Source organism: Coregonus clupeaformis, chromosome 29 (genome assembly GCF_020615455.1).
Source record: "Coregonus clupeaformis isolate EN_2021a chromosome 29, ASM2061545v1, whole genome shotgun sequence".
Lineage (NCBI taxonomy): Eukaryota > Metazoa > Chordata > Actinopteri > Salmoniformes > Salmonidae > Coregonus > Coregonus clupeaformis.
The window spans coordinates 22,379,005-22,398,280 of NC_059220.1; the positions used below are offsets into that span (position 1 = coordinate 22,379,005).

The following is a 19,276-nucleotide window of genomic DNA, read 5'->3' on the forward strand; positions in this document are numbered from 1 at the left end:
CCTCGGTTATGAACACAAACCAACACGGAACAAGATCCCACAAAAGACAAGTGCACAATAGGCTGCCTAAGTATGGTTCCCAATCAGAGACAACAAGCAACAGCTGATTCACGTTGCCTCTGATTGAGAACCACCCCAGCCAACATAGAAACACATAAACTAGATCGTGAACATAGAACACAAAACATAGACCCTACACACCCTGGCTCAACATATAAGAGTCCCCAGAGCCAGGGCGTGACACATGATGATGTTCTTTTCCCCCCAGGCTGATTTAGTGCCTGGTCTTGTCCACTCTGTTCTAATGAGTCCTGCACGGCTTGTGGGCATTGTAGAGGGAAACAGAAGACACATCCCCCACGTCATTTCAACCCCAAAAATCAATGTGATGACATTGAATCAACGTGGAACACTAATTGCATTAGCAAAAAGTCATCAACGTAAGGGCATTTCGTCTTTTTTTCACCCAACTTTTAACCTAAATCCAATAACATGGTGAAATGTTTTGTTGATTTCTCGTTGAATTCCCGTTAGTTGACAACTCAACAAAACGTAAATCAAAACTAGACGTTGAACTGACGTCTGTGCCTAGTGGGATACATGTTGGGGTGATGGGGTCATAATATTTTGTAGCTTAAACAGTTCAAAAGATAGAGCCACATTTGTAGGAAGAAAACAGAAACCGCTCTGTTTATTATAACCGCATCTAGTGGCTACCAGAGGTTACTGATGTAACCCCGCTTCTATGAACAAAGCACCTTTTTTACATTTTATTTCAGAGTTTCTCTCTCAACCCCATTTTCAAATCAGGCGAACCCTAGTTTGGGAAATACTGCCATACACCTTGTACAGAGCCTGAACCCAGTGTAGCCTCCAGTAAATGTTTATCCAAATCCAGTTTGGCGCACACTTGGTGCACACTTTGGTGCACACTCTGCGTTTGAATGGAGCAGGTAAAGGGACCAGATGTGGCTTCTAACCCCCCACTCCAGGCACCCTCCGACTTTCCCCAAATCCCCCAAAGCTCTCTATGGTTCTCCGGGCACAAACCTTCCATTGTCTGCCCTCTCCAGCATCAGGCCCAGTCATGATGTCATGGCTATTTGAAGGGCTTAAACTGGCCAACTATAATAACCCATTTCCTTTAAAAAACTGCCTCCATTGGAAGAAATATTTCTCTGCTGCTCACTTGGGCTCTCCACATTCCTCCCGGTTCCTGAACCTCCCAATCCAAACAGAACATGGTCCCACACTGCCCGGATTTTCTTTTCACATTTTTTTTTGTTCCTGAATCTCTTTCCTCTCTATTTTCTGGAGGTCCTTAGGAACAATGGCGCCCTTTATGAGTCTGGGCCTAAACTACTATCCTAGGCTGCCATTGTCTTTACACAATGTTGGCTCACTGGACCTGCAGACTGGGGGAAGGCAGGACATCTCAGTGCTGCTACATAATTGTTATTGTTAGAATACTGAAAAATACAATTATCAGTAAAAGGAGAGGACTTGGAGACCTCCCAGTCAATCCTTTTTGTGTCCCCTCCCCCTCCTTGAGAGGGGCCCTATCCTCCCTCATCAAAGAGTAAATAAGAACAGCAATCCACTCGGATTCTGCAGGACACCACTTTCAAGCGATAAAACATGTAGACTACTTTGTATTCCAATTGTATTAACAGAATGGAATATAACTTCTAAATAAACACAGTACATTTGTACATTTAGAGATGGAAGGGAAAGGCAAACACCCACTCACCCAGACACATTCAGTTACAGAGATACTGTTGGGAAGACAGGCAAAGTAAACGGCTAACAACAACCAAAGAATCCATTGAAACTGTCTCTCTAGTCTACTGTATCACTGGGTCTGGTGCCCTCCCTTCTTTCTCTCCTCTTCATTCACAAATCCAGCCACAGGAAATAGGTAACTCTCACTCCCCTGGCCTTGAGCTTCAACTGAATCTCAGGAAAATGCCCCATCATTCTGTGGGTCACAATGAGCTTTAGATGTAGTTGGGGACATTCTAATGTCCAGAGAAAGTAATGAGTAGTGGCCTTACACCACCATTATGTTATCAGCCACACATAATGCAGTACTATCACTACCACTACAGCACTACTACTATCACTACTACTGTACTATAGAGATTTAAATTATCCATGTAGAAATGAAGGCTACCATGATCCTCTCTCTGTTTACATGGTCTGTGCTGTGTCAACACTGTGTTACAATATACACTTTACACCATGCTAATTGTAAAAAACGAATCAGTGTAGATGGTGTATCTGTCTGTCTGCCAGTGTGGCAGTCATGCCCCTATCTATTCCAGTCCACCAGCAGGAGGGGTGAGGGTGGGGGGGGTGTTTAGGAGGGTCGGGTGGGGGTCAGTTGTCAGGAGACCACCCCAAACAGGGCCCAAACAGCCAGCTGAGGAGGCGCCATGTTTCACTGGCTGACCAGATTCTTGGGATAGCTCAGGGGAGGACAGGCTGCCCACTGGCAGATTGGGAGAAGGATTGCTTCTACAGCCACGGCTGAACGGAGAATCCCCCTTATATCACCAGGACCACCCCCTTCTCTTTCTCTCACTCTTTTCTCTCTTTCTTCCTCCCACGTCTTCCATTTCTTTCTTATACCCCTATTAGTTTATTATCTATGCATAGTCACTTTACCCCTACATTTTAGTCATCCAGAGCGACTTACAGTTAGTGAGTGCATACATAAAAAATATAAAAAATCATTCATACTGGCCCCCATGGGAATCGAACCCACAACCCTGGCGTTGCAAGCACCATGCTCTACCAACTGAGCTACACGGGCCCACCTACATGTACAAATTACCTCGACTAACCTGTACCCCCACACATTGACTCGGTACCAGTACCCCCTGTATATGGCCTCGGTATTGTTATTTTATTGTGTTACTTTTTATTGTATTTTTTTATTTAGTCAGTATTTTCTTAACTCTATTTCTTGAACTGCATTGTTGGTTAAGGGCTTGTAAGTAAGCAATTCACGGTAAGGTCTACACCTGTTGTATTCGGCGCATGTGACATTGTTTGTTGATTTGATTTGATCTCGTTGTTTCTCCCCTACTCGCCCTCTCCTTCTCCTCCCTGCCCTTCTCTCTTTCTGTCCAAAGTGATGTAGACCAATGATTAAAAAGTGTGTTGTGCACTACGGACCTTGAGCTTGAAAGACCAGCCAGGATATTGTCGCCACTGTTCCCCTGAACAGCACTTTAACTGACTGCAGTTGTTTTTCTTTTTTTTCTTTCTGAGCTCCAGTAAAAATAATAAAGTCAAATGATGGATACGGTTTGCAGAGCTATGCTGGAAGCTAGCCAGTATTACACCTCCCATTTACAACACTTCAAATAAATAATCTCTCTGAGAAGTCTACCAGCCTTCCCCACAAGGCATTGAACTAAATACAAAACACTATGAAAATGTCTAACAATTAGGCACATCAAGAGGTACAATCATTTCACCATTGATTGAAAATGTTCCGCTCACAATAATTATGGACCATTCTACCGTTTTTAGGCTGTCAGTTCTCAAACAAACTGGTGATGTGTGCCAGTCCCTGGCTGGAATGATGGCTGAGAGAACGGCGAGAAGAGAGCGAGAGAGAGAGGAGAGCGAGGTCACAGTGGTCTTACAAAACAGAGATGTGGAATGACTGCTGAGAGACTAGTGTTGGGTTGTCACGCATTCACCACAAACGGTGGGAAAGAAAAACAAAACCAACTCCATCAGGTTTAAGAGCGAGGCCAAACAGTTTGTGGTGGAGATCAGAGAGGGTGAAAATAATGGTGTTCAATTTAATAAAATACACATGAGAAAACAGTATCCCTCAAGAAGAAAAAAAACGCCTTTGAACTTTCAAAGGTAAGAGACATCTCTGTCCTGTGTGGGAGTTGGTAGTAATACATGCAGGCATGTTGAACTTATCTTACACAACCTCCCCCTGTTTCAGCACTACTGAAAGCCTAAATACTTTTAATTTCATCAAACTGCAAACGCCAAGCTGGATAAATCAGTTTTGAGTTACACACACTACTACTGTATGTAAGCAGCAGGGTTGAAGAGTAATCTGATTACAAAAAAACTGTAACTGTAATCAGTTACATTACCAGCAACAAATATTGTAATCCGGTTACAGATAAAAAAAAAAAACTAGATGATTACTTCTTGGATTACTTTTAAATTCAGAAAGGATGTTTGCAAAAAAAATAATTATGACACCTTTCTGTTTTCTCAATGACATTCAATTCAGCATTGAAAATAAGTTTAAGTTTGTTCTACCTGAGCGAGTCTGACTACGTTTGATGGATCCTTTTTGTCTTCTTCTTATGCCTCTTAAGGGAAAAGTCATCCAAAAGTAACGGAAAGTAATCAGATTACGTTACTGAGTTTGGGTAATCCAAAAGTTAAGTTACTGATTACAATTTTGGACAGGTAGGCTAACTAGTAACTGTAATGGATTACATTTCGAAAGTATCCTACCCAACCCTGGTAAGGAGAGAGAGAGATGCTATCTATCATTTGGATACATTGACTCCATGATTTATACACATGGTGCTGTACTCTGAACTGAGCATGATCCACTGTAAATCATGTGGGCAACTTTGCACTTTTGAGAAATGTCTGACAAAAGTAGTGCTCTTATTCTACATGTAGGTCAATGCAATAGCAGCAATATAACAGCAAGTACAGTAAAATAATGTAAGTACAGTATAGTCATAGACAACCACGACTTTCATGAAATACAGCTCTAGTGTGAACTTTGACATTCCTCCTCTTGGTGTGTGTCTATACAGTGCATTCGGAAAGCATTCAAACACCATTACTTTTTCGACATTTTGTTACTTTATAGCCTTATTCTAAAATGGATAAAAAAAAACATCCTCAGCAATCTACACACAATACTCCTTAATGACAATGCGAAAACAGGTTTGTATTTTTTGTGTGCAAATGTATTAAAAATGTATTACATGATTTGGAAAGGGACACACCTGTCTATATAAGGTCCCACAGTTGACAGTGCATGTCAGAGCAAAAACCAAGCCATGAGGTCAAAGGAATTGTCCGTAGAGCTCAGAGACAGGATTGTGTCGAGGCACAGATCTGGGGAAGGGTACCAAAATAATTCTGCAGCATTGAAGGTCCCCAAGAACACAGTGGCCTCCATCATTCTTAAATGGAAGAAGTTTAGAACCACCAAGACTCTTTCTAGAGCTGGCCGCCCGGCAAAACTGAGCAATCGGGGGAGAAGGGATTGGAAAGCTGCCGCAGTCATCCCCCTCTTCAAAGGGGGTGACACTCTAGATCCAAACTGTTACAGACCTATATCCATCCTGCCCTACCTTCCGAAAGTATTTGAAAGCCAAGTTAACAAACAGATCACCGACCATTTCGAATCCCACCGTACCTTCTCCGCCATGCAATCTGGTTTCCGAGCTGGTCATGGGTGCACCTCAGCCACGCTCAAGATCCTAAACGATATTATAACCGCGATCGATAAAAGACAGTACTGTGCAGCCATCTTCATCGATCTGGCCAAGGCTTTCGACTCCGTCAATCACAGCATTCTTATTGGCAGACTAAATAGCCTTGGTTTCTCAAATGACTGCCTCGCCTGGTTCACCAACTACTTCTCAGATAGAGTTCAATGTGTGAAATCGGAGGGCCTGTTGTCTGGACCTCTGGCAGTCTCTATGGGGGTGCCACAGGGTTCAATTCTCGGGCCGACTCTATTCTCTGTGTATATCAATGATGTCGCTCCTGTTGCTGGTGACTCTCAGATCCACCTCTACGCAGACGACACCATTTTGTATACATCTGGCCCTTCATTGGACACTGTGTTAACAAACCTCCAAACAAGCTTCAATGCCATACAGCACTACTTCTGTAGCCTCCAACTGCTCTTAAACGCTAGTAAAACTAAATGCATGCTCTTCAATCAAACGCTGCTTGCACCCGCCCGCCCGACGAGATTCACTACTCTCGGGGGGTCTGACTTAGAATATGTGGACAACTACAAATACCTAGGTGTCTGATTAGACCGTAAACTCTCCTTCCAGACTCACATTGAGCATCTCCAATCCAAAGTTAAATCTAGAATCGGCTTCCTATTTCGCAACAAAGCCTCCTTCACTCATGCTGCCAAACATGCCCTCGTAAAACTGACTATCCTACCGATCCTTGACTTTGGCGATGTCATTTACAAAATAGCCTCCAACACTCTACTCAGCAAATTGGATGTAGTCTATCACAGTGCCATCCGTTTTGTCACCAAAGCCCCATATACTACTGTCACGCCCTGACTCAGGGGACGCTTAAATGTTGAGTCAGGGTGTGTATATTCTTTCTATGTTTTGATCTATTATGTGTAGATCTATGTTGGCCGGTGTGGTTCCCAATCAGAGGCAGCTGTAGCTCGTTGTCTCTGATTGGGGATCATACTTAGGCAGCCTATTGGCACTAGTGGGTTGTGGGATCTTGTTCTGGGTAAGGTTTGTTGTATGTACAACCTTAGGACTTCACGTTTTCGTTTGTTTGTTGTTTTGTCGTGTGTTTATTCAGTGTAAATAAACATGTACGTATATCACACTGCGCCTTGGTCTGACCCTTCATTAGACGAACGTGACAGAAGATCCCACCAAACGAGGACCAAGCAGCGTGCCCAGGCAGAGCGAGTAGCCATGTCACAGGTGGGCAATTTGTGGTCATGGGAAGAGATATTTGCGGGGAAAGGACCATGGGCTAAGTTAGATGCCCAGGCAGGAGAGGAGCAACGGCAACACGGAGGAGGCCGGTCGAGGAGGAAGCCCGAGAAGCAGCCCCAAGAAAATGTTGGGGGGGGGGGGCACACGGGGTGGTTGGCGGAGCCTAGGGTTAGAGCAGAGCCAACTCCCTGTACTCACGCGAAGAGGCGTATGACTGGGCAAGCTCCGTGTTATGCGGAGCTACGTACTGTGTCGCCAGTGCGCCGGCACAGTCCTGTACGTCCTGTGCTTGCACCCCGCACGTGTAGTGCGAAAGTGGGCAGCCAGCCAGGACGGGTTGTGCCAGCTCTCCGCTCTAGACCTCCAGTCCGCCTCCACAGTCCGGCCCGGCCTGTTCCTGCTCCTCGCACCAAGCAAGTGGTGCGCGTCGCCAGCCCGGCCGGTTCCTGCTCCTCGCACCAAGCCAGTGGTGCGCGTCGCCAGTCCGGCCCGGCCTGTTCCTGCTCCTCGCACCAAGCCAGTGGTGTGCATCGCCAGCCCGGCCTGTTCCTGCTCCTCGCACCAAGCCAGTGGTGCGCGTCGCCAGCCCGGCCCGGCCTGTTCCTACTCCTCGCACCAAGCCAGTGGTGCGCGTCGCCAGCCCGGTCCGGCCTGTTCCTGCTCCTCGCACCAAGCCAGTGGTGCGCGTCGCCAGCCCTGCCGGTTCCTGCTCCTCGCACCAAGCCAATGGTGCGCGTCGCCAGCCCGGCCGGTTCCTGCTCCTCGCACCAAGCCAGTGGTGCGCGTCGCCAGTCCGGCCCGGCCTGTTCCTGCTCCTTGCAACAAGCCAGTGGTGCGCGTCGCCAGTCCGGCCCGGCCCGTTCCTGCCCCTCGCACCAAGCCAGTGGTGCGTGTTCCTAGTCCGGTCCGGCCCGTGTCTGCTCCTCGCACCAGACCAGTGGTGCGTTTGTCCAGTCCGGCACGGCCCGTGCCCGTCCCACCGGTGCCGGTCAGCTGCTCCACTCCGGAGCCAGAGCAGTCCGCTCCACCGGTGCCTGATCCAGTGCCGGTCAGCTGTTCCACTCCGGAGCCAGAGCAGTCCGCTCCACCGGTGCCTGATCCAGCTCCGGTCAGCTGCTCCACTCCGGAGCCAGAGCAGTCCGCTCCACCGGTGCCTGATCCAGCTCCGGTCAGCTGCGCCACTCCGGAGCCAGAGCAGTCCAGTCCACCGGGGTCCAGTCCAGCACCGGTCAGCTGCGCCACTCCGGAGCCAGAGCAGTCCAGTCCACCGGTGCCCAGTCCAGCTCCGGTCAGCGGCTCCTGTCCAGACCATGACGTCAGCCCCTCTCCAGGTTCGGGGTCTCCCACACCAGGGTCCAGACAGGGCCTGGCGTATCGTGGGAGGAAGGAGAGGGGAAGCAGCGCTCTAAGTCAGGGTGTGTATATTCTTTGTTGTGTGTTTTCTATGTTTTGATCTATTATGTGTAGATCTATGTTGGCCGGTGTGGTTCCCAATCAGAGGCAGCTGTAGCTCGTTGTCTCTGATTGGGGATCATACTTAGGCAGCCTATTGGCACTAGTGGGTTGTGGGATCTTGTTCCGGGTAAGGTTTGTTGTATGTACAACCTTAGGACTTCACGTTTTCGTTTGTTTGTTGTTTTGTCGTGTGTTTATTCAGTGTAAATAAACATGTACGTATATCACGCTGCGCCTTGGTCTGACCCGTCATTAGACGAACGTGACAACTACCCACCATTGTGACCTGTACGCTCTCGTTGGCTGGCCATCACTACATATTTACAAAATAGCCTCCAACACTCTACTCAGCAAATTGGATGTAGTCTATCACAGTGCCATCTGTTTTGTCACCAAAGCCCCATATACTACCCACTATTGTGACCTGTACGCTCTCGTTGGCTGGCCTTCACTACATATTAGTCGCCAAACCCACTGGCTCCAGGTCATCTATAAATCACTGCTAGGCAAATCCCCGCCTTATCTTAGCTCATTGGTCACCATAGCATCACCCACCCGTAGTCTGCGCTCCAGCAGGTATATCTCACTGGTCATCCCCAAAGCCAACACCTCCTTTGGCCGCCATTCCTTCCAGTTCTCTGCTGCCAATGACTGGAACGAACTGCAAAAATCTCTGAAGCTGGAGACTCTTATCTCCCTCACTAACTTTAAGCATCAGCTTACCGATCACTGCACCTGTACACAGCCCATCTGTAATTAGCCCATCCAACTACCTCATCCCCATATTGTTATTTATTTTGCTCATTTGCACCCCAGTATCTCTATTTGCACATCATCTTCTGCACATCTATCATTCCAGTGTTAATACTAAATTGTAATTATTTTGCACTATGGCCTATTTATTGCCTTACCTCCATAACTTACTACATTTGCACACACTGTATATAGATTTTCTATTGTGTTATTGACTGTACGTTTTTTGTTTATCCCATATGTAACTCTGTGTTGTTGTTGTTTTTATCGCACTGCTTTGCTTTATCTTGGCCAGGTCGCAGTTGTAAATGAGAACTTGTTCTCAACTGGCTTACCTGGTTAAATAAAGGTGAAAAAAAAAGAAAGAAAAAAGGGCCTTGTTCAGGGAGGTGACCAAGAACCTGATGGTCACTCTGACAGAGCTCTAGAGTTCCTCTGTGGAGATGGGAGAACCTTCCAGAAGGACAACCATCTCTGCAGCACTCCACCAATCAGGCCTTTATGGTAGAGTGGCCAGACGGATACCACTCCTCAGTAAAAGGCACATGACAACCCGCTTGGAGTTTTCCAAAAGGCACCTAAAGACTCTCAGACCATGAGAAACAAGATTCTCTGGTCTGATGAAACCAAGATTGAACTCTTTGGCCTGAATACCAAGCGTCATGTCTGGAGGAAACCTGGCACCATCCCTATGGTGAAGCATGGTGGTGGCAGCATCATGCTGTGGGGATGTTTTTCAGCGGCAGGGACTGGGAGACTAGTCAGGATCGAGGCAAAGATGAACGGAGCAAAGTACAGAGAGATCCTTCATGAAAACCTGCTCCAGAGCTCTCAGGACTTCAGACTGGGGTGAAGGTTCACCTTCCACCAGGGCAACGACCCTAAGCACAGCCAAGACGATGCAGGAGTGGCTTCGGGACAAGTCTCTGAATGTCCTTGAGTGGCCCAGCCAGAGCCCGGAGTTGAACCCGATCAAACATCTCTGGAGAGACCTGAAAATAGCTGTGCAGCAACGCTCCCCAACCAATCTGACAGAGCTTGAGAGGATCTGCAGAGAAGAATAGGAGAAACTCCCCAAATACAGGAATGCCAAGTTTGTAGCGTCATACCCAAGAACACTCAATGATGTAATCACTGCCAAAGGTGCTTCAACAAAGTACTGAGTAAAGGGTCTGAATACTTATGTAAATGTGATATTTCAGTTTATTTATTTTTATTTTTATTTATAAATTAGCAAAAATGTCTAAAAACCAGTTTTTGCTTTGTCATCATGGGGTATTGTGTGTAAATTGATGAGGAAAATAAACAATTTAATCAATTTTAGAATAAGGCTGTAATGTAACAAAATGTGGAAAAAGTAAAGGGGTCTGAAAACTTTCCCGAAGGCACAGTATATCTACTTTTATTGTTCAGGAACAATCAACAGATCTTTTTTTTATTTTTGTTTGTACTTTTACCCCTTTTTCTCCCCAATTTCGTGATATCCAATTGGTAATTACAATCTTGTCCCATCACTGCAACTCCCCTACGGACTCGGGAGAGGCGAAGGTTGAGAGCCATGCGTCCTCCGAAACACGATCCTGCCAAGCCACACTGCTTCTTGACACACTGCTTGCTTAACCCGGAGGCCAGCCACACCAATGTGTCGGAGGAAATACCGTCCAGCTGGCGACCAAAGTCAGCTTGCAGGCGCCTGGCCCGCCACAAGGAGTCGCTAGAGCGCGATGGGACAAGGAAATCCCCTAACCCGGACGACGCTGGGCCAATTGTGCGCCGCCTCATGGGTCAACAGATATACCCTCTCTACCCTCTCAGTCAACTTCATCTTGAACGCGAGCCAAAATAACTTTGTTAGAATCACACTTCCCCAGATCCGCATCTCGACCCTATGATACTACGCTACACAATGGACACCATTCTCTTTACTTTCTGTTGTCCTGATCTGATCTATGTGATTAGGGTTCTACCCCAAAACAAGGCCAGTTTGAGAAGCCATCACCGTAGTCGCTGTTCTAGCTGGCTACCACCCGGTACTGTCCTATGTACATAGAGTAATTGAACACTGGTCACTTTAATCATGTTTACATACTGTTTTACCCATTCAAGTCATGGCTCATCCTACAGTATATAACTACTGCTGTACACACCTTTTATATTCATATACCATCCATACTGTCTTTACACACCATTATATGTCCAGTACCAGTCAAAAGTTTGGACACACCTACTCATTCAAGGGTCTTTCTTTATTTTTACTATTTTCTACATTGAGAATAATAGTGAAGACATCAAAACTATGACATAACACATATGGAATCATGTAGGAACCACATTTTTTTTAAACAAATCAAATAATATTTTATATTTGAGATTCTTCAAAGTAGCCACCCTTTGCCTTGATGACAGCTTTGCACACTCTTGACATTCTCTCAACCAGCTTCATGAGGTAGTCACCTGGAATGCATTTCAATTAACAGGTGTGCCTTGTTAAAAGTTAATTTGTGGAATTTCTTTCCTTCTTAATGCGTTTGAGCCAATCAATTGTGTTGTGACAAGGTAGGGGGCGGTATACAGAAGACAGCCCTATTTGGTAATAGACCAAGTCCATATTATGCCAAGAACAGCTCAAATAAGCAAAGAGAATCGACAGTCCATCATTACTTTAAGACATGAAGGTGAGTCAATCCAGAAAATGTCAAGAACTTTTAAGGTTTCTTCAAGTGCAGTCGCAAAAACCAACAAGCACTATGATGAAACTGGCTCTCATGAGGACCGCCACAGGAAAGGAAGACCCAGAGTTACCTCTGCTGCAGAGGATAAGTTCATTAGAGTTAACTGCACCTCAGATTGCAGCCCAAATAAATGCTTCACAGAGTTCAAGTAACAGACACATCTCAACATCAACTGTTCAGAGGAGACTGTGTGAATCAGGCCTTATTCTACAATGTAGAAAAACCCTGAAATGCGTAGGTGTGTCCAAACTTTTGACTGGTACTGTATATATATTTATATTCCGTTTTCTGACATTGCTCATTCTGATATTTCTTAATTTCAGAATTTTTCGGGAATGTGTGTATTGTGTTTTTTGTTAGTTTTTTTGCTAGGTATTACTGCACTGTTGGAGCTAGAAACACAAGCATTTCACTTCACCTGCGATAACACCTGCAAATCTGTGTATGCGACCAATAGAATTTGATTTGATCACAAGACCAGGAAGCAGCTCCTCCAGTCGGCCCCTGCCATCCACCCCCTCCCCTGCAGGAGGCTCTGGACCTAATTAGGCATCTTAAACTAAACAGAGCTTTCACACTCCAGTCCTCTCATTCATCACGCTCTACTCTAGCACAGAGAAAACTGTACTGTACACAGCCACAGAGACAGCAGTATGGATAAAGTTAAGGAAGTACTAGTGACCAGCTCCTTGACTTGACTGAGAGTTACAAGTATGTTTCTATTGCACATGAGATCATCATGTCCTATTATAAGCTTTATGAGTCTTAATAGGTTAATGTTAAGGTGAATATGTTTCTTGTTGGACAATTCCAAGTTAAGTAGCCTCTGCTTTGACAAACCAGAGTTTAGCCTGGGGAGAGGGAAGAAGTTAAGATCCGCTTGAGTCACCGAGGATGATGTAGTATGAAACAATATCCCATTCTGATGTTGACTTTGGGCTTGAGTGGTGAAGGATATAACAGATATAGGAGAGGAGGGTATCAACTACACCCCCCTTCCTAAATCCCCTTATTTCAAAGCCATGACTCCATGGTGCATGGTGTTGTCTTTTAACATCTGCAAATCGACAAGATCTTGACCTGAGCGGAAGAGTTAAGTGACTGACTTTGAATCCCTTCCTCGAAAGATGATGGCACGGTCTGAGTCATATGCATGGTTTCTGGGTAGCGTCACTATGAATGGTATTACTTCGCAAACGGACTAATGTAGAGCAGACCGCAAGACACCTTTCTACTTACCGATGACAATGAGGGTATAGTTGATGTTGACGCTGCCAAAGCCGTTGGTGGCTTTGCAGATGTATGTTCCAGCATCCTCGACCTCCACTTCCTTGATCTTCAGGCCCAGGCGGAGGATGCGGAAGCGGATCCAGCCACTGTGGATGTTGCGGCCGTCTTTGGTCCACATGATGAGGGGCGGCGGGTCTCCTTCAACAGGGCATGGCAGCTTGATGGAACTCCCCAGGTGCACTGACTGTCTGTGGACCACCCTCTCAGCCACCCGCGGAGGTCCTTGAGCAACACAGAAATAATCGATAAGTTGAACTATTCGCCTACATTTTATTTAAACATTGAATACAAAAATGTATATACATCCATAAACGACATATTACACTCACTCATATTTCATTTGAAATTAATTCAAACCAATTTATCTCTGAATTGGGCTGAATAGAATGAAGCAAAAGCTCTTGGATGGAAGATGTGGGGGTTCATTCATTACCCCCTTCCTTCATCTGATTACCCAGAGATGAAACCAGATTGTAATAATTGGACTAGCCTTGTCATCCATTACAGACAGAGAGAGTTGGAGGCTCTGGCTCTGGTTGTGTGTAGCGTGCGGGAGATGAAAGCGCAGCGGAGAGGGCAGGGCCACTGTAGGGAGGACAGCAGCCCCTCTCCCTGCTGCTAATTGGCTCAGGTTGGCCTCCTCAGATCTGGTGAAGTGGAGCAGGCTCAGATGCTCTGTGATAGTAATTTTACTTAGGAGGCCTGCACAACTCACTGAGACAGAGCTTAAAGCAGCGGTAGTGCTGAACCTGAACCGGACCACAACATAACAGAGAGAAACTGAGCAGAGAAAAACAGAACAGAAACAGAAAAACAGTAGAGGAAAAAGGTGGAGAATGCAACGTAACTTAACAAAATAGTTACTGATCTTAAAAGCATAATTTGGCATAGTCTATCTTTCAATACAAATGGTCAGTCTGGTAGCAGTAAAAACTTTGGGAAGGCCAAATAAACAAGACCTCTTGCAACACACACACACACACTCAACACACTCACATTCCAATGGTGCATTTCACACATATGGTAAACAAACAGTTCATTACAGAGATGGGGGTGTATAGGGAAGGGGCCTGCAGATAACTCCACCTGGGCCTTTAATGGTCACGTTGATAACAGATGTGGCTCAACTCAAAAGTAGGTCAACTCTGTGGAACCCTGGGCACTGGGCTGGGGTTAAGTGACTGACTTTGAATCCCTTCTTCGAAAGATGATGGCACGGTCTGGTTTCTGGGTAGCGTCATATACCCTTGGGGGAGGTGGACTGTTCATTGTAATGGTAACAAACCACACACAAGTTGTGTACCATAAAAAAACGTGCATTATCAACACACTTAGCTATTAGCTAGGTGGTACATAAAGTGGACAGACAAACAGTGAGTGTACTGTAACCTTCCACTGCACTCTGACCGCTCCATGAGAGAAGGTGAACCCTATGCTGTGTTAAATCAATGTCTTACACACAGACATTCTCCCAGATACACACACAAGGAGTGCACAGGCTCTTCCATCCTCACTGATCTTCCTGTTCTGCAGCATGCACAGGAAATGGTAAGTGTCACTGTTTAGGTCTGCAAGGAGGATGTGACCGCAGTCCTTTCGGGTTTTGTCAGCCGGCCCATATCTCACTCCTCTGCTAACAGGAGAGCAGAACAGAGGGGCTCAGTGTTCAGTCCTCCTCAGCAGACTATCTGCTCACAACCGCAGAGAGAGGTCACAGCACATGGTGGAAATACCCACCCTGCCTGAATCCCACAGCTTCACTAACTCATAAAGCTAATGGGTGTTTATCTAATGCAATCAACTGCTTCTCAATGTGCAACTACAACAGAGAAGCGATCTTCTACCGCAGATTAAATAGAACAACTAACTCATTTCTGAGGTCTGTATCAAACTGTCAAAATGCACTACTTCAACATTAACAGAACAAAGCGTTAAGGGTCAAGTTTTTCTAACCCCACATTCTCTTTCTTCGATATCATGGGTTAAAATACAAATGATCTTTTGAGAAATTGTATTTTCAAAGAGGGCATTGTATGCAAAAGGAAGCACAAAACAAAGTATTTATTTAGTGTCGTTAGAGAACTGAGAACACTCCAGAACACTTCTTTGCAACAAAAAAAACCCAGCTCTTCAGTTTTCGGCTTGGCGACCACGCCAAGTGCGTGGAATGTGCAACAAATTATTTCCTCCCTCTGTCTCTCCTCTTAAAAAGCCTTTTGATGTGCTTTGAAAAAAGGACATGAAGAGGTGCTGAAAGTCAAGGCCACCGTCTCAATAACGTAATAAGTGTTAGTGCTATATGCGTGACCACCATTCTCTCCTCTCCTCAACAGGAATACTCCTCCTCCGTCTCAAGGACAGGTTCTCTTAACCTTGTAACTGAAATGAAGCCTCAGATGAAAAGCTTACACTGTGAAGTTAATACTCAATAGGTCCATTGCAGTGGTATCAGTTTGTAACTCTCTTACACACTTAGATTCAGTTTGTTCTTTTACATGTTCTATGAAACACCATTTACTAAACGGAAAGCGATACACATGACCACATGCATGGGCTTTCCCGTGTTGCTGAAATGGTGAAGGGGCCTTATTTTAGCAGAGCTCTGTGTGTAAATGGAATCTTTCATAGCGCAGGAAGAGGAGGAGGAGGAGGTCTGGCGACTCACAGAATTAGCTCTGTTTTTCTTTGCTCAATTTGGTGATGGATTATTTTAAGATAAAGGGGTACATTCAACAAGAGGCATTCATTCTTGTGATTCAGGCTAAATATATATCTGGTTTCATGAACCGTTTTTAGGGGTTAAGAAACTGTTGATTCAACATGAGGACACATCTAGAGAGAGAAAAAGAGCAAGGAATAAGATCATGAAAAAGAAGGAGAGAGGAACATACACAAGCAGACGATACTCGGCTGACAGTCTTAGGTGATGGTCAGATGTGCTGGCAACTCTTCCCTCCTTTCTGTTTTCTTCTTCAAAACACCTGTGGATTTGAAATGAAAGACCAAAGCACACTATATGAGTGCTTTGGTCTTTCTAGTCATTGCAAACAGGTCAATAAAGGATTGGCTCCTCTGCTGGCAGACGTTAGAATAGAGAACAACTGGGTCTCGAGAAACCGCAGTGAGACATACTGGGTGATGCATGCAATACAGTAAACCCAACTCACTCAGTTCGTTGTACCACACTAACTCACCCACTCATAAAAGTATTTCCTCTCCATTTATTTGGTTATTTGAATCCCCATTAGCTTTTGCAGAAGCAGCAGAAGTCCACAAAAAACACAAAACATGACAAGTAACAAAACACTGATTCACTGTTAGACAAGGACAGTCACACAAATGTAAAATACAACAATATACAAACAATACAACAAAAGAATGATGTGTATGTTAGTATGTCTGTGTGTGTGTGCGTGTCTCCTCACAGTCCCCGTCGTTCCATGAGATGTTGTTCAAACAGTTTTTTAAAGGTAATTTTGCTGTTTGCTTGAGTAATTGGTGATGGAAGGGAGTTCCATGCGATCATGGCTCTGTATAATACTGTGAGTTGCCTTGAATTCATTTTGGACCTGGGGACTTTGAAGAGATCCCAGGTGGCATTTATTGTGGGGTATGTATGGGTGTCTGAGCTGAATGTTATTTGATTATGCAGACAATCTGGAATTTTCATCACAGTAATATGAAAGCAGTTAATCTCTCGTCAACCCTCAACCAGAGAAGCAGTTAATCTCTCGTCAACCCTCAACCAGAGAAGCAGTTAATCTTTCGTCAACCTTCAACCAGGAAAGATTGGCATGCATGTTGTTGATGTTAGTTCTGTGTGTGCAGATAAGGGCAAGGTATGCTGCTTTGTTTTGAGCCAGCTGCAACTTTGATAGGTCTTTCTTTGCTGCACTTGACCATATTACCAGACAGTAATCAAGATTGGACAAGATCAAAGCCTGAACAACTAGTACAGTTGATCTGTGTGTCAAAAACACAGAACATATTTTTATAACAGACATACCTCTCCCCATCTTCACAACAACTTTGTCAATATGACTTGACCTTGATAATCGACCATCCAATGTTGTACCTAGGAGTTTAGCTTCCTCAACTTGCTCAATGGTCACAACCTTTATGCATAACTCCAAACAAAAAAACATATTTTCTCTCATTTCTAACAGTGCAAACACCATGAGCCATTGACAGAAATGTTTATGAGATCCAATATTTTGGCTCCAGCAAGACATTGTTCAGAAACACTGATCCAAAATCAGCTTAACTCTCACCAATCCTAACTTTAACCATTTTAAAGTATCAAACCACTCTTGTTCTGGACCAGTGCAACTTCTACTCTCACTGTTGAGTGAGAGGCCTTCCTCCTCCTCAGTACTGCTTGTCTGTTTCCTTAGTGAAGCATACCAGTCTCCAGACAGGGGCAGGCATCAGTCTTCACTAACTGCCCAGCGGCATCAGTGTTTAGTGGAACCTGTGGTTCCAGGGAAACATCATCCTACTATACATCTCTTAAAACCTCAGGGAAACTTTTATATTACAGAAAACCAGTGGGATAGCATGTTACACACATATAGTCTGTCCAAGCCAGCCAAAACAGGAGGAGGAGAAAGGAAGGTGGATGTGAAAATAAATAAATAAATGAAAGCAAGAAACCGAACCCAGGACCAGTGACTTTACTTGAAACTTTAGAGGTTGAGTAGAGGGGAAAGGTGAGGCAGTCATCATGGCGTGGGGAGTGTGTGAAAGGCCAGAGCTTCTGTTCTGAGACCACTGCTGCGCCAGGCTGGGCTATACATTTCACAAGCACAGATAAAAATCATTCAGAGAAAGGGCCACCCTGGCGACTGAAGAATAGATGCCAGGTGACGGAGAGAAAGAGGGGGAGTGTGGGACAGCGATAGGGTGAAAGGGGAGGACAGAGGGAGAGAGGGAGAGACAGAGGGAGAGTGTGGGACAGCGATAGGGTGAAAGGGGAGGACAGAGGGAGAGAGGGAGAGACAGAGGGAGAGAGAGGGTGCTCTGACAGCAGTGGGTAAAGAATGCCGTCTTTTCTTACCAGCCCAGACGTCCTGCCCAACAACTTCACCTCGTCTGGTAATCAATACCTTTTATTTTACCCTTTCGCCTTTCCAATCAATAGATAAGAGCAGGGTAAGACCACACCAGGGGGAACAATAAGGCTTTTTTCGGCACCATCTGATGTGGGCTGAATAGCCATGGGTACAGTGGTGGGAATGGCAGGAGAGTAAGAGCTATTGAGTGACATGAGACTATGTAGAGAAAGAGAAAGCGGAGAGAGAGAGAGAGAGAGAGAGAGAGAGAGAGAGAGAGAGAGAGAGAGAGGCAGTGAATGAGGGGTGGAAAAATAATGAGATGCTCCTGCCAATCTATGTTATCAATGTTAATGAATTGAAATACAACTGCTGCCACTTCAAAGCTGAGAGGAAACTGGGTCTGACAGTGATTGAGTTCTGCCTCTGCTTCCCCTTCGATGGCCCCATGCAGAACAACGGGCTCCTGCAGGCTCCATCAAACGAACAGGAAGAAAGGCAGAAATGAGTCCAGCGTCATAAAGCTTCTGGAAACATCTCCATCACACGGCATACTTCTAACAGGTCCTACTGTGGAGCCTTTGAACACTGAGCTGCTATATTTCATTAGGCTTGAATGCCTTCTACCAGCCGCAGCTGCAGCTGAGGGGAGAGGTGTGTGTATGTATGCTGGGGTCCATGCTGCAATCACCACAGGACCAAGGGCATTATCACATATCCACTATACTCTGCCATCCTGTCTGAGTGACTGTAGCAGTGCATGAGAACCATGTATCAATAAAAATGATTGCCGCTATATAGCTTTTAACAGGTTAACTTGAAAAAGCATGCATTGTGTGCCGGAACAAATGGAAATGTCAACCCCTTTGGACATAGCCATACATGTTGTACTGAATATCAATACTATAACAGAGAGCACATTTGTTTATGAAGCATTGCTTTGCTGCTCATCTGAGTATGTGTAAAGGCCTGGTCTGTCACAGGGAGAGCACCGTGAGTGCCACTCACTCCGCCATGCAGCTTTATCTCACTCCATTAGGCTATGGCATGGTGCACACACAGGAGCAGAGAGTGTGCTTAGGGGTACTTATCAGAGGAGAGGGAAGGAGAGAGAGAGAAGGAGGAAGGGGGAGAAGGGCAAGAGAGGGGTAAAGTTAGGAAGAGATTGGAGGGCAGTGAGAGAGAGGATCACAGAGGGAAAGTTAAAGATGGAGAGAGAATGGAAGAGAAGTTAGAAAGAGAGGAGTAGGTTGAGGGTTAAAGTAAGAGA

The 19,276-nt window shown here is 45.4% G+C and overlaps 1 protein-coding gene across 1 annotated transcript in view; it reads right to left on the bottom strand.

Annotated features, from left to right (window-relative positions):
* LOC121544348 (fibroblast growth factor receptor-like 1) overlaps positions 1 to 19,276 on the bottom strand; it is a 42,703-nt gene that overhangs the window by 6,660 nt on the left and 16,767 nt on the right. The window contains exon 3 of the mRNA XM_041854277.2: positions 12,905 to 13,177. Coding sequence (XP_041710211.2) covers positions 12,905 to 13,177 — 273 coding nt within the window. The remainder of the gene's footprint in view (positions 1 to 12,904; positions 13,178 to 19,276) is intronic.